General features: G+C 37.5%; 1 protein-coding gene across 1 annotated transcript in view; it reads left to right on the forward strand.

Moving 5' to 3' along the window:
* The window catches only part of CSMD1 (CUB and Sushi multiple domains 1), a 1,197,588-nt gene that overhangs the window by 1,025,371 nt on the left and 158,715 nt on the right, over positions 1 to 13,502 (forward strand). Inside the window, exon 37 of the mRNA XM_074581652.1 lies at positions 4,698 to 4,802. Coding sequence (XP_074437753.1) covers positions 4,698 to 4,802 — 105 coding nt within the window. The remainder of the gene's footprint in view (positions 1 to 4,697; positions 4,803 to 13,502) is intronic.

The following is a 13,502-nucleotide window of genomic DNA, read 5'->3' on the forward strand; positions in this document are numbered from 1 at the left end:
AAACTGGCTGGACGGCCGTGCCCAGAGAGTGGTGGTAAATGGAGTTAAATTCAGTTGGTGTCCGGTCACAAGTGGTGTCCCCCAGGGCTCGGTGCTGGGGCCGGTTCTCTTTAATATCTTTATCAATGATCTGGATAAAGGGATCGAATGCACCCTCAGTAAGTTCGTAGATGACACTAAACTGGGCGGGCGTGTTGATCTGCTTGAGGGTAGGTTGGCTCTGCAGAGGGATCTGGACAGGCTGGACCGATGGGCTGTGACCAATGGTATGAGGTTCAACGAGGCCAAGTGCCGGGTCCTGCACTTGGGTCACAACAACCCCATGCAGCGCTACAGGATTGGGGCAGAGTGGCTCGAAAGCTGCCCGTCAGAAAAGGACCTGGGGGTGTTGGTTGACAGCCGGCTGAATATGAGCCAGCAGTGTGCCCAGGTGGCCAAGAAGGCCAACAGCATCCTAGCCTGTATCAGGAATAGTGTGATGAGCCGGACTAGGGAAGTGATCATCCCCCTGTACTCGGCACTGGTGAGGCCCCACCTCGAGTCCTGTGTTCAGTTTTGGGCCCCTCGCTACAAGAGGGACATTGAGGTGTTGGAGCATGTCCAGAGAAGGGCTACAAAGCTGGTGAGGGGTCTGGAGGACAAACCTTATAAGGAACAACTGAGGGAGCTGGGGTTGTTTAGCCTGGAGAAGAGGAGGCTGAGGGGAGACCTTATCACCCTCTACAACTACCTGAAAGGAGGTTGTAGAGAGATGGGGGCTGACCTCTTCTCCCTGGTGACAAGTGATAGGATGAGAGGAAATGGGTTCAAGTTACGTCAGGGGAGGTTTAGATTGGATATTAGGAAACATTTTTTCACTGAAAGGGTTATTAAACATTGGAATAGGCTGCCCAGGGAGGTGGTGGATTCACCATCCCTGGAGGTGTTTAAGAAAAGGGTAGATGGGGCCCTTAGGGACATGGTTTAGAAGTGGCTTTTGTCAGGGTAGGTTAATGGTTGGACTCGATGATCTTAAAGGTCCCTTCCAACCTCAGCAATTCTATGATTCTATGATCTTCCTTCCAAGAATATTTTTCTCTTCTAAAGCCTGCATTTATTGTAAGTCTACAAAACTGTCAACTGAATTTAGAGATACTCTGTTCTTATAGGTCAGTAATGGGAATTCCTATATGAAGCCTGTCCCTTAAACCAAAAATGCAATAAGTCTTATAAAACTTGGATAACGGTCAGGCATCCCATGATTATTTGTAAATATACTGTGCTTCCAATTGTGTCACAGAATGGAATTATGAGAGAGTGGAAATTCCTTGGATGAAAGGACAGAAAGGCTTTCATCAATATGCCAAAGTGAAGTCTGTCCTGGACTCCTTAGTGAAGGTAATACACATAGTAGCTGTGTGAGAGGATATTCTTGGCAAACACATTGTTTTTTCTTGTATTAAGTCTGAACTTAAGTGAGAGATCATTTTACCTAATACGCAGAAATGAACAAAAAAAGTGGAAACAAGCCAAAAAAAGCATTAGTAATTTAGAATTGCTTGTTTGGGACTGGTGCTTCACTTGACTATGGTATATTCAAACTGAAAAAAAATTAGCTACAGATCCATCTAAAACTGGAAAGGCAGATGACACCAGACATTCTTCTACATGCATATATGTAACTAAATATGTGTGTATATGTGTATAGACGTATTCAGGGAGAGTATACAAATACAATAGTCGTTGATGTTGACATCTGGAGAATACACTCTTATGACAATAGTTAAATCTAGAAATAAAATAGGTAAGAATGTGGTCCATACTCTATGTTTGTGCTAACGCAAGAAATGCCTCAAATGACCATTAATCTCCATTCTTGGTCTAGAAATTTCTTGGATACCTAGATAACCTTTCACACATGCAGTGTGGTGTTCCCCTCTGAAATGAGATACATTGCTCCTGGTTGTCACTGCTAACACTTGAAAGGGATAGTGGACATAAATTTCTACAGTAATATGATTAAATCTTCATTCAAGCAGAAAACTTATCCACATTCCATTGTAAGCCTTTAGGGAGGCAAACACTCAGTTACTGCCTCCTAGGAGAGTTCCCTTTTTTCCAGATTATAGATTCTCAGTCAGGAGGCTAACAAGTTGATCAGACTCTGGTATCCTAACATGATATCCATCTAAATGAGTGTTAGGTGTCTACCATGGAGATACCTACACCTGAGCTATTCTTCCTGAAATTTGCTCCTGCCCTTTAAGTACTGTTTCTCTCTCTTGACAATAAAGGAAGTACAAAACAACTAGGACAGTGTGGACACTACATCTGGTCGCCACACTAAAATGTATCTTCCATACTTCATACACCCAATCCCAGAAGAAGCAGATGCTGGCAAGTGATCAATAAAATTTCAGTTAGATTATAGAATCATAGAACAGCCCAGGTTGGAAGAAACCTCGAAAGATCATCTAGGCCAACCTTTTGTGGGAAAGGGAGCCTAGATGAGATTGTCCAGCACTCTGTCCAATTGCATCTCGAAAACCTCCAGTGATGGGGACTCTACCACCTCCCTGGGGAGGTTGTTCCAGCGATTGACTGTTCTTACTGTAAGAAATTTCTTTCTAATGTCAACATGAAACCTCTCCTAGTGCAACTTGGACCTGGAATACTGTGGATGAGGTCCTCCTCTGAGCTGTCTCTCCTCCAGTGAGAATAGACCTAACTCCTTCATCCTTTCTAAATTAGGGCAGATTTTGGAGCCTTTGATTTTCATGGCCCTCCTTTGGACCCTCTCCAGTCTGTCTGTGTTTTTCTTGAATTGTGGGGACCAGAGCTGGACACAGTATTTCAGGTGCGGCCTGACAAGCACTGAGTAGAGTGGGATGATCACATCTCTGTCTCTGCTAGTCGTGCCCCTCTGGATGCAGCCCAGGATCCGATTTGTCTTCATTGCTGCAGCACTGCACTCATGTTCAGCTTGTTGTCCACTGGGACCCCCAGGTCCCTTTCAGCTAGGCTGCTCCACACCCACACAGATTGTAGCCTGTACTGGGCTCTTTGATTATTCTGACCCAGGTGCAGAACTTCGCACTTGAGTTTGTTAAACTTCATACTGTTCTTCCTAGTCCACTCTTTCAGCCTGTCCAGGTCTCTCTGTAAGACGGCTGACATGTCAACCTCACCACCCAGTTTAGTGTCATCAGAAAACTTGGTGAGGGTGCTTTCAACCCCACCATCCAGGTCATTTATGAAGATGCTGAAACAGTCTGGCGACCAGTATAGATCCCTGGGGGGCCCCACTTGTGACAGTCTCACAGCTTGAACTCTGCAATTGAATGTGTCAATTAGGAGAGTTAAAAACTCTAGCCTCGTTTATTTCTCACAGTACAATAGGATATAATTTCTCATCTTATCAAATATCGCTCTCTAAGGAAGTAAAAGACTAGTGTTAAATGTTACCACATCTCACAGAGATCTTACAAACAAAACTGCCAGAAGAGCAATTTTCATCAATGAGAGTATAATCATTCTGAGTCAGCATCCTCACTCTTAGAGAACAGACACCTTAAACATCCTTAAATGTATTCCAAATTCTGTATGGATACTGTGAAAAGTCCTCCCTCTAGGAAGATGTTTCACTGTTTTCTCTGTTCCATGGTAAGTGTTGTGTGATGTGAATGCTTTGTATTGTCTGCGAATTTCCATACTTGGAGCTTCCATGTCAGACAGTAAAACCTTCCGTAAAAGCCAACGCGTCATCTTTTAGCTCCTCACCATGTATATCAAGATTTTGCTTAATACAGTTTTAAAGTATTTACCATTTCCTAGTTTAGACTGCAGACTTATGAAGATAATCTTTTCCAGCATTTCTTTGTAAGCCCAAGTTTCAAGCTCTTACCTAGGCTGCTCACAGTTACTATAGAAACAGCAAATGCCCCACAGGAAATGAAAATATTTCTTATGCAACCGTCATTGACGTTCATTAGCTGCTTGATACTGTCTTTGAGGGTAATCATAGAAAATGATGTAATTTTTAGCCTCAGTAGATGCTGCAGCTTTAGACTGTAGAATGTGAGTTACATCGTGGTCATGTGGTAACAGGGTGTCCAGGGTTAGTGATAAGCTGCTTGTGTAGTGCGCACTTAAGTCAGTGACACACATTTTTATTATAGTTATTTGAATTAGATAAAGCTAGTATGTCTTTTTTTTTTTTTAATGTGTTGCACCTGCTTCTTCATATCCTGTCATACCCTCAGAATTAGGGTAAGTGGTTGAAACATTATTGTGGGAAGCAAGTTTGGAGTGGACACAGAGAAAAAATCTGGACCGCTCTGTTCTGTACTAAAGGTTTTTTATACATGTGGAAAGAAGTCAAATGGCAGTTGAGCTTGTTCTCATAATTGAATCCTTTACTTACATGATTTTTTTCTGCTTACTCCTCTTTTTTCTATACAAGTCAATAAAGTTTCATCTGAACATGAGGTGATCTTGTTTGATTGTACTTACATCGCCTTTTAGTATCATGACTTGTAATCAAAATTTTCTTGCAGCATCAGGAGAAAACAAGGCAGAAAATAGCAGAATGTTTGAGATTTCTATGCGCATAATGAGAAGAAAATGAACCTGTCTGATTCAGTCGGTTATGTCTTTTCAATATAAAACTCTGATATATCAGCATGCTACAGTTTATTCCATAACTTCTATTTTTCCAGGTACAACTGTGCCAGCACTGTTGAATAGCACCTCCAATCAGCTTTACCTGCATTTTCACTCCGACATTAGTGTGGCAGCAGCTGGTTTTCACCTGGAATACAAAAGTAAGACTGCTGGCTTTTTGAAACTGTCTCAGGAAAAAGCATGCATATGGAAAGGGAAAGAGAGAATTTATATTGTTCTTTGAGGTTTTGGGTTTTTTGGGTAGTCTTCCCTGACTACCAAAGTCTACCTGGCGTGAACCTGATATAAGTGGTATCTATTAAACTGAAACTTTAAATGAAGTGTAATTTGAAATTTCTGAAAACCAACTTTCACAAATTAGCGGCATATAACAAATCCACCTGGCAATTCAGAACGTTTTTTAAATGTGGGATTTAATTATGGTGTGGGTTCTTTTTCAACTTATTTCAGCTTAGTTCTGAAATTTAGGTAACAAAAAAAGTAAGAATTAGTTTCACTGCTTGAAAATAGATAAAACCTGAGCAGATAACACATTTTTTTCCTATTTATATGTATGTGTATTTCATCCTTGCTGTTCTTTCCTTTCCTTCAAATTCTTTTCCCTCAACAAATTGCTGTAATTGAAAAAAAAACACATTACAATCCCAGAGCTACAAGAAAACACTTCGGTTATCTTCGTAAATCACTGGTGGTATGAGCACAATAACCTAAGAAGTTTAATAGCAGATTCTGCTATATATAAACTTTTTATATGTTTTGTGAGCAGCTTGTTTCTAAAATACGAGGTTTAGTGTTATAAACATCAATGGATTATCTCACATAATCATATTTAATTCAAACATGCATGTTTGTTTTACTACCTCTGTCAAAAACTTAAAGTACTATAATACAATAGTAATTGCAGCACATGTGCTTGCATAGTATTGCTTTTAACTGGAAATAGTTATTGCTAAGAATATTCTAGTCTTTAAAATAATAATGTGATGACAAGTTAGCGGTCTGATGAATGCTTTGATGAAGGTCACAAAGTAAATCCTCTTTAATTTTTGAAAATGAACATGCTCTATTTTCATACAAAGGCCATTCGAGAGTGTTCTTGAAAATGGAGTTCATTTTTGTATATTTTGAATATAAAATATAAATATGTACAGAATTTTGAAAGACTAGATTTTCAGCTCATAACAAATATTTTAAACTAAACATAATCCACAAGATAGTCTTATGTTTTAATTTAGTTTCCTGTTTATTTCAAGCATTTATATGCAAGCATGTTGTAGTTTTTTTGGTGACACTCATTCTGATGGTGATATAGAATGACTATTACTTCTGCAGGAAATTTCTTAGCATCTACTGTTTTGACAAAGTTCTCTTTTTTTATCTAGGGAGCCTTCCTCCAAAATCGTCCAGCCTTTTTTCCTCCCTAAGCCTTTCCCCTTACCCTGCATGAAAGTATAATTCCATATGAAGTGGAAAAAAGTACAGTTTTTTTCTAGAAAGTTGCTGTACAATGAACATTTTGAAGTTCAGTTTTTATCTTTTACTGTATCAGTTTTATCATCCCTGTGACTCCTGAAAAAAATGTGTTCTGTTAACAAGTAAAAAGTGTCTGGGAGCATGCAAGGTCACTTGGATTTATGCTTTTGTTTGTCTCCTAATTGCCAGTCCCACAACTGTGCGCTGTTAAAGCATCTATTGACTTCAGTGGTTCCAATATTTCAATGCCAGGGTTTTTCAGAAGTGCAACTCAGTACAGGTCAAGGTAGCAACACTCAGCATTCAGAACTTAGTTAACTATTCTGTTGATAGTCTGGCAGGAAAGAATTATTTCCTTTCTTATGTGGCTATATGGTCTCTGCAGGGCTAGCAGGAGTACAGTATATCTGTGTGTGTCTCTGAATACAGAAACCAGGCAAATCCCCCTAGCAAGAATTTACTGTTTTATATTGAACAGTCACCTTTTTAGATCAAGAGAGAAGCAAAGAAGTAAATACTTTTCCATGTAACAAGATGCAGATATTGCTAGTGTTTGATTATGAATTCTGAAGCCTGTGATCTTTCGGTCACCTACTGTTTGAAGCAGTGTCAGAAAAACAAATACTTTTGGTTCAGAAGTCAATCTAAAATTTGGAATAAAAATGTGCTTTTGTTGCAGGGTGTTCTTACTAAAGAAAACACAAAAACGTTTGATGTCTGGGAAAAAACATTCAACATGAAATGCTATGTTAGAACATCAGGTACTTTTGATAAAAGCCAAGGAAAAGGAGGGCTAGATTCATAGTCTTTCTAAATAAAATGCTTTGCAGCTGTAACATTCAGCTCTACTGTAAGAGACCTCAGTTCAATTCTTTCACCTTCTTGCAGAAATTTGAAGTCATAGTGGGAGTCCTCAATATCTACTTTTAAGGCTGCGCTACTTAATAAGACTAACTAAGCAGCTCTAGCAGGATTTGTATCAGCATTCTATTTACCAGGAAAAATGGTTAACCACTCAAGTTCAGCTTGTATTTAAACATTTTGTAAAAAGTAGTAGAGCACGAAGATCAGATGTATAAAGAATACATCACTATTGTGAGGCCAGAGACCTATGTTTAATGTGTTAGTTAGAGGACAGAGCTGGACTTGGGTGTATGTAGGATTTAGGCAATTGATCATGATACTTAAGTTGGGACATGGTTTTAAGTTCTTGTTGAAATACACGTTTTAAAAGTTTATGGAATGGTATTATAGAATAGACCTTAGGAGTTTGTCTCCTTTGCTGAAATTCTCTGTATGCCTCCATGGTAAGGATATTCCTCAGAGTAGCAGCAATGTGGGTTCAAATCATTGCAGGTAACAAAGATGTTTTCTCTTACTTTTTAAAGTTGTCAGTAGCTGCTTTGCAGGAATCCGCTCTGTTGTCTTCTTTCAGTTTGTCTTCATTGAGGACAGAGGAAAAGCAATGGATTCGGGACCCTGCAGTAACAAAGGCCTTCTTCCCCATTCATTGATTCTGCTCTTTATTGTATCTCTTTTATTTTATTTAACCACAACAAAAGGAAATTCAATGACTTATGGAAAAAAATAGTATTTCGAAGATGAATGACAGATTTCCAGAAAGTTTTATATAACATCCCTTTAATTTCCTGATCAGAAAGCAAGCTGAGGGGACACACTAGATTAGAGAGAGGAAGAGAGAGCACAAAATTGCTCGGAAATATTGTCGATGAGTAAAAGCTAGTATCAGTAAAGATTAATTTAAAAACCCAACAGAATTATGCCAGTTTATATGAGCTGAAAAACTGCCCCTTAGTTTTGTAAAGGAAAAGAAAAAGAAATAATAATAATAAATGACAGTAATATAATCCTGGAAGTAAACCAGAGTTAATATGTATTTATGTATTTTAAAATTTTCCAGCATAGCCCTTCAGCAATGTAGATGCAGAGGATTAGTTATTTAATGGTGTTTTACCTATGGATAGATACAAAGTTCATAGAGAAGAAAACTCAAAAAAAAAATTTTAGCTAGTCCTCAGAGAACTAAAATTGGTGGACACAATTTTTATTTCATTTTCAACTAGATAATTTTGTTCTTTTAAGTATTTTGTTACAGAAATTTAGTGGGTGATTAAAATTTAATGTTTTAATTGGAAGTATTTAATTTATAGCTATGCTTATTTTAGTATTTGAGTAGTTCTTGTATTACTCCAAATACACTTCTGTGTAGTTCCTGCTCTTTCATGGAAGGGGAATGGCTTTGTTTATGAAATTGTTTTCCTGAGCAATCACTTGCTGTTAGTCAAAACTAACAATAAAAATTCACAGTTGTTCTGAATTTTCGTTGTATTGCAGGGAAGTCCACAGAGATCATGACTTAATTTTATTTTCTGGAACAATAAACCAAAATACCAAACTTCATAGCTACCTATATCCTTCATGGTATACAGTCTTAGAGTTCTTTTCTCTTGCTTTCTCTTGCTCTCTCATTAGCGAGAGCGTTTTTCAGTTAGCATTGATTGAAATTATATGTATGCATCAGAGGATACTGGATCCTTTAATATGGTTTTAGATACAAGTATTTTGGAAAGAGAAAAAGTTACCTTTGAAATTGGAATTGGAAGCAGGGTCAGGGATGGGGTTTTTATTTGTTTGGTTTAGGTCAGATAGGTACACAAACTCGCTCAAATTAAAAGTAATAATTGGTCAATGCCTTCGAAAAATTTCATTCTGGTCATAACATAACTGTAAGTATTGTTGAGAGCCACTGTGTGGCATTGTTTCTTGTTATTTCAGAAGGGTTGTAGGTGTTAAACTGGTAGCAGTAACCTATGATGAGAAATAAAGCATTACAAATATTCAACATAAAACTGTAGAAAAGACAGGAATTAATCATTTAAACTAATCCTTCATATGCATGTCTTTTTGTCCCCCAAACCATGGTAGAATAAATAACATAGTTATTTTCACAGCCACCAGCAAGTCCAATCAAAATGGGCTTTGCTGGATTTCTAATATGTACAACAGCAGTAAGAATAAATATTCCTGCTATTTGATTGAATTCCTTCTAATCTTAATGAACAAAGGAAACAACTATCCAAATGGTATGGCTTAGAAATGTGCCTGTTTAATTCAATGCATTTGTGGGCACTAATGTTTAGTATTAGTTTCAATAATTTCTTTAATATGCAAACAAATTTTTAAAAAGTCTGGAAATAATGTTTGGTCATACAGCATGCTGCTTGAACTTCTCAGTTGAAGTCAGTTTGGTTTAGTAAGAAATTAATATATGATGAATATAGACATGTAGGTTTAGGCCACAAATGTCTCTAAAAATATGTGTGAATATATCCAGATTTAGTGATTAGAATTAAAATATTTCAGTAAAAACCCCCTTTTATGCAAACAATATTTTAATAGTGTCGTCTAGCCTTATTACCTTGAATTAGGACGTATGGCACAATTCATCATCATTCTTTTTGTAAGCTTTTGTTTTACCGCTATACCAAGACAATGGTAATATGTGTGAGAACGTAAGCTTACTTTTAATTACTGTCTCATTTTCTGAAGCTTCTCTATTGCATGTTTTCAAGTGCTAAAGGTTCTTAGGAGATGAAATAATGGAGTCGCTGGTAAGGGGACTAGAGAACAATGACTGCCTTTTGTAGCACTTCTCTATCATAAAGATCTCTAATGAATTCAAAGATAAAAATCAGACTAGCAGAGAACAAAGTTCTTCTAAGTAGCATGTTGTTTTTCATAGGTCCAGATTAAGATTTTTCATGCAATTCAATCTGTAATGTGGCTCTCCAGTGCAGCAATCTTTTCTTTTTCCCTATATTAAACCAGGTGTGAATCATAAATGTGCCATTTTTAGTTAAAAGGGTCCTGATCCTGTCAGTATATCTATACAACTTACTAGGCATTGACATGAATCTGACCCTCGTAGTAATTCAGTGAGATAAATGTATTTTCTAGGCTGGTGTCTGAAGCATGCAGTTTTGGAAGGGATGGCTTGGGTTTTGATATGCACCATCATCAAAATGGAAAGAACAATTCACTCCATCTTGATGTTTTTAATACAATAAAGAACAATATGTTTCAGTTAGCCACATAGGGGTGGGAGGGAGGAATTCAAAAAAGAAAGCCCGATGACTTTTGGTCAAGCTGTCAAGAAATTCTTGTGTTGTTCAGTTTGCAGCTTTCTGAAATGGACACTAATGGGCATTCACATTGTCAAACATGCCAGCAAGGATTTTCTTTCTGCCAGCAATGGCAGTGATGTTTGGACAGAATTTGAGGTAATTGTAGGCATGTATATAATTATGGAAGTGAGGCATATTTGTCTTATGCCACAGCAGAGCCAAGAAAGTATTTAGCAGGCAGTAAGTGGAAGAAGGTCAGGGAGAGGGTTATCGTTCTTGACATTGATGTGTTCTCTCTTGTACTGCATTGCAGAAGCTGATCTCTGAAGAGCATGCACCAAGCAATCCTTGTCCTTTTTTGATTGCTTGGGCTTGACATTTAACATGTTTTCCCTTTATTACTGACTGTTCACATACAGTCTAGTTTAATGTATTTCAGAGTCTCTGAATATTTAAGTTCTCTAGTTTGTCCCCGGATACCAGAATTTGTTTGCTTTCTCTCTTTAGATTTTTGGACCAGTTCTAACTAAACTAGTAATCTAAATAAACTAGGCTAGTATTATGTAATGATTAGAATAATGAGGGCGAGGATTCACAATAATATTTGACTCTGTCTCCAGCTCTCTCTTGCTTTTGGGGAGATAATATTGGTTCTTAGTGTCAGATATATCAAGTATAGTCAGTTATGAGGGGGTTTTGCCTAATGTTTTGTGATGTTTTGCCAGAATATTCTGCATTATAATTTGTATCGTCAGACCAAAGAAATAGTATATACAAATTATTATACAAAGTATTATACAAAGTATAAGCAGCTATCATAAAGAAGAAGTATTTACCAGGTTATTAGAATCTGTTAAAGATAAAATACATAGTGTAATACTGTATCTAACAGTTGCATAGAAAATGACTTTGAAGATTTTCTTTTGATCATAGTCTATTTAAATTCTGTATGCTATTTACCTAATAGAACTATATTACAAGCACATTGTTAGTATTGCTATGCAGTCACTGTTATAAAACTTTTTGTGACTCAGAAAAATCTGCAAAAGTAACTTTATTGATACAGATCTAAGACTGCAGGCCTGTAACTCTCAACACACAGGAAGGCTAAGTTCAACCAAAATACAAATTTCCTGAAGACAGGAAGCGAACCTCAAATTTATATTCACAGAATTCAGCAAGTACATTGCTATCTATAAGCAATTTAGTTACAATGTCTTTGTTAGGTACTTACGTATTTAATAACAGTGAGTTTGGAGCAGATCTTTTTAAATTTTGTTTTCTGTTCAGGAGTGAGAAGGGTGAGGAAATGCAGAAATAAGGCTCAGTTCACTTAAGTTGTGTCTGAACACTGGATTCTCAAATTAGTAAACAATAGGCGATATACTGTAGTTTGAATTATTGAAATAAGAAGTTACTCTTCACTTAATGATGGAGCAAACAGACAGTTTGTGTGGATGCAGATCACAGCTATTTAGTACCTGTACTCAAAGAAATTTTCCAGACATGGATACATTTATGGTATTGCAAAATACAGAGTGGTTGACCAAAAGAATGATGCTACGAAACTGCAACAAAGCCAAAACCATTGAAGTTAATGATGATATCCTCATGCTTATTTGGAACATTACAGTTCTGTGTAACGACCACACATGAAGTCCCTAGCGGCCACATGAAGTCATCATAAGATCATTTTAAAGTTGATGGTATTGGTAGAACACCAACATTTGTAAATTCTGTGGTAGAAATTGCTGAAAATCTTTAAAGTATGTTTAGATATTTTCCTAAATTATACAATCCAGTACACAAAGGAACTACTTCAGGGAGATGCTGTGGCTTGCAACTATTAAATAATTCTTTATGTGCTAATTAGCAAATATGTAGTTTAATAACCCTTGCGTAAGTTGTTATGAAGACTGCACTTCATACCTTGATAGCTGTCAGTCAGCATTAGAATGGCTTGCCATTATCACTGTTCATTCCTGAAAAGGGTGAAATGTACAGAACATAGAAAGAATGTACATGATTATGGAACATATTTCCAGGGAAGAAAATAAAAAATGGCTCAGCAGTCAAAATTTCAGGTGAAAGTATAAAAGCTACTTCAAACTTCTGTGTTCTTCATTAAGAAAAAATATTTACTTCAACTAAACCTTGAGCTTCAAGAAAACTGACTGGAAGCGGGTGAAGTGGGAAACACAAAATTCTTATGTGTGTATGTAAGATTTGTAAAGCATTTATACTTCAGTGATGAAAAGTAGATATATAAAGGTTTAGGGCATAAAGTTAAAACCGTGTTTGTATCAAAATGTGTAAACAGCATTATCTGAAAAAACCCTGTACTTCCGTAGAAAGACTAGTGTGTCAGTGAATAATATCAGATATTGTTGTGAGATGAACCATCTGGAACAACAGACTTCAAAGTGTCGGATGTCAGAGTAAAGCCAAATATCACGTAATTTCTGTACTAAACACTCTGTCAAGTTGCACTTATTGTCACCAAAGGGGTTAGATATCATAAGACAGTGAGGGTTGTAGCATTTAGTCAGTTATTTTTTCATATGAGTGAACTGAAGGACACACTGTTGCAGAAGTGTACGACCAACAAAAGATGTTCCAAACATCAGTTTCAATAGTGTCACAGAAAAGGTAGAATGGTAAAAAGTAACAGGGATTGTATACTACAAACACTTCAGCAGACATAACTTTTTACAGGTTCAGAATGTCAGTTAGGAACTAATACTATATGGTATGTTCTAAATCTAAGCTTAGAATAATGGTTCAAAATGTGCAAACCACTCACCTAAAAGGCGAGACACTCAGTCCCTGGGGAAGTTACTTTGGGCAACGTCTCAACGCAAAGGGAGGGATTATGACCACAGACCCACTGCTCTGAGAAGAACCACTCAAAGGGAGTCTCCAGCAGGGATCCTACTTTATAGCCTGATCGGACCTGAACTGTGGTCATCTGTTGGTTGTGGTCACGTAGCTTTCGTTGGTTGGGGGGTCTCCAAGGTGGGCTCATTGGCTGAGGTGGTCTCTAGGCTCAGGTATCTTGGGTATGTGGCCACCGTGCCTGTGTACCGTGCCATTAGACCCACAGCGGAGGGTATGTATGTGGTGTGTGTGCTCCTGCCACACACACAGTAACACATTGAGGAAAGTATTATTTTTGTCTGATTTTCACAGAATTTGGTGCTAATATATTCGAAAGATCTGTTC

This window comes from Larus michahellis, chromosome 3 (assembly GCF_964199755.1).
Source record: "Larus michahellis chromosome 3, bLarMic1.1, whole genome shotgun sequence".
Taxonomy (NCBI): Eukaryota; Metazoa; Chordata; class Aves; order Charadriiformes; family Laridae; genus Larus; species Larus michahellis.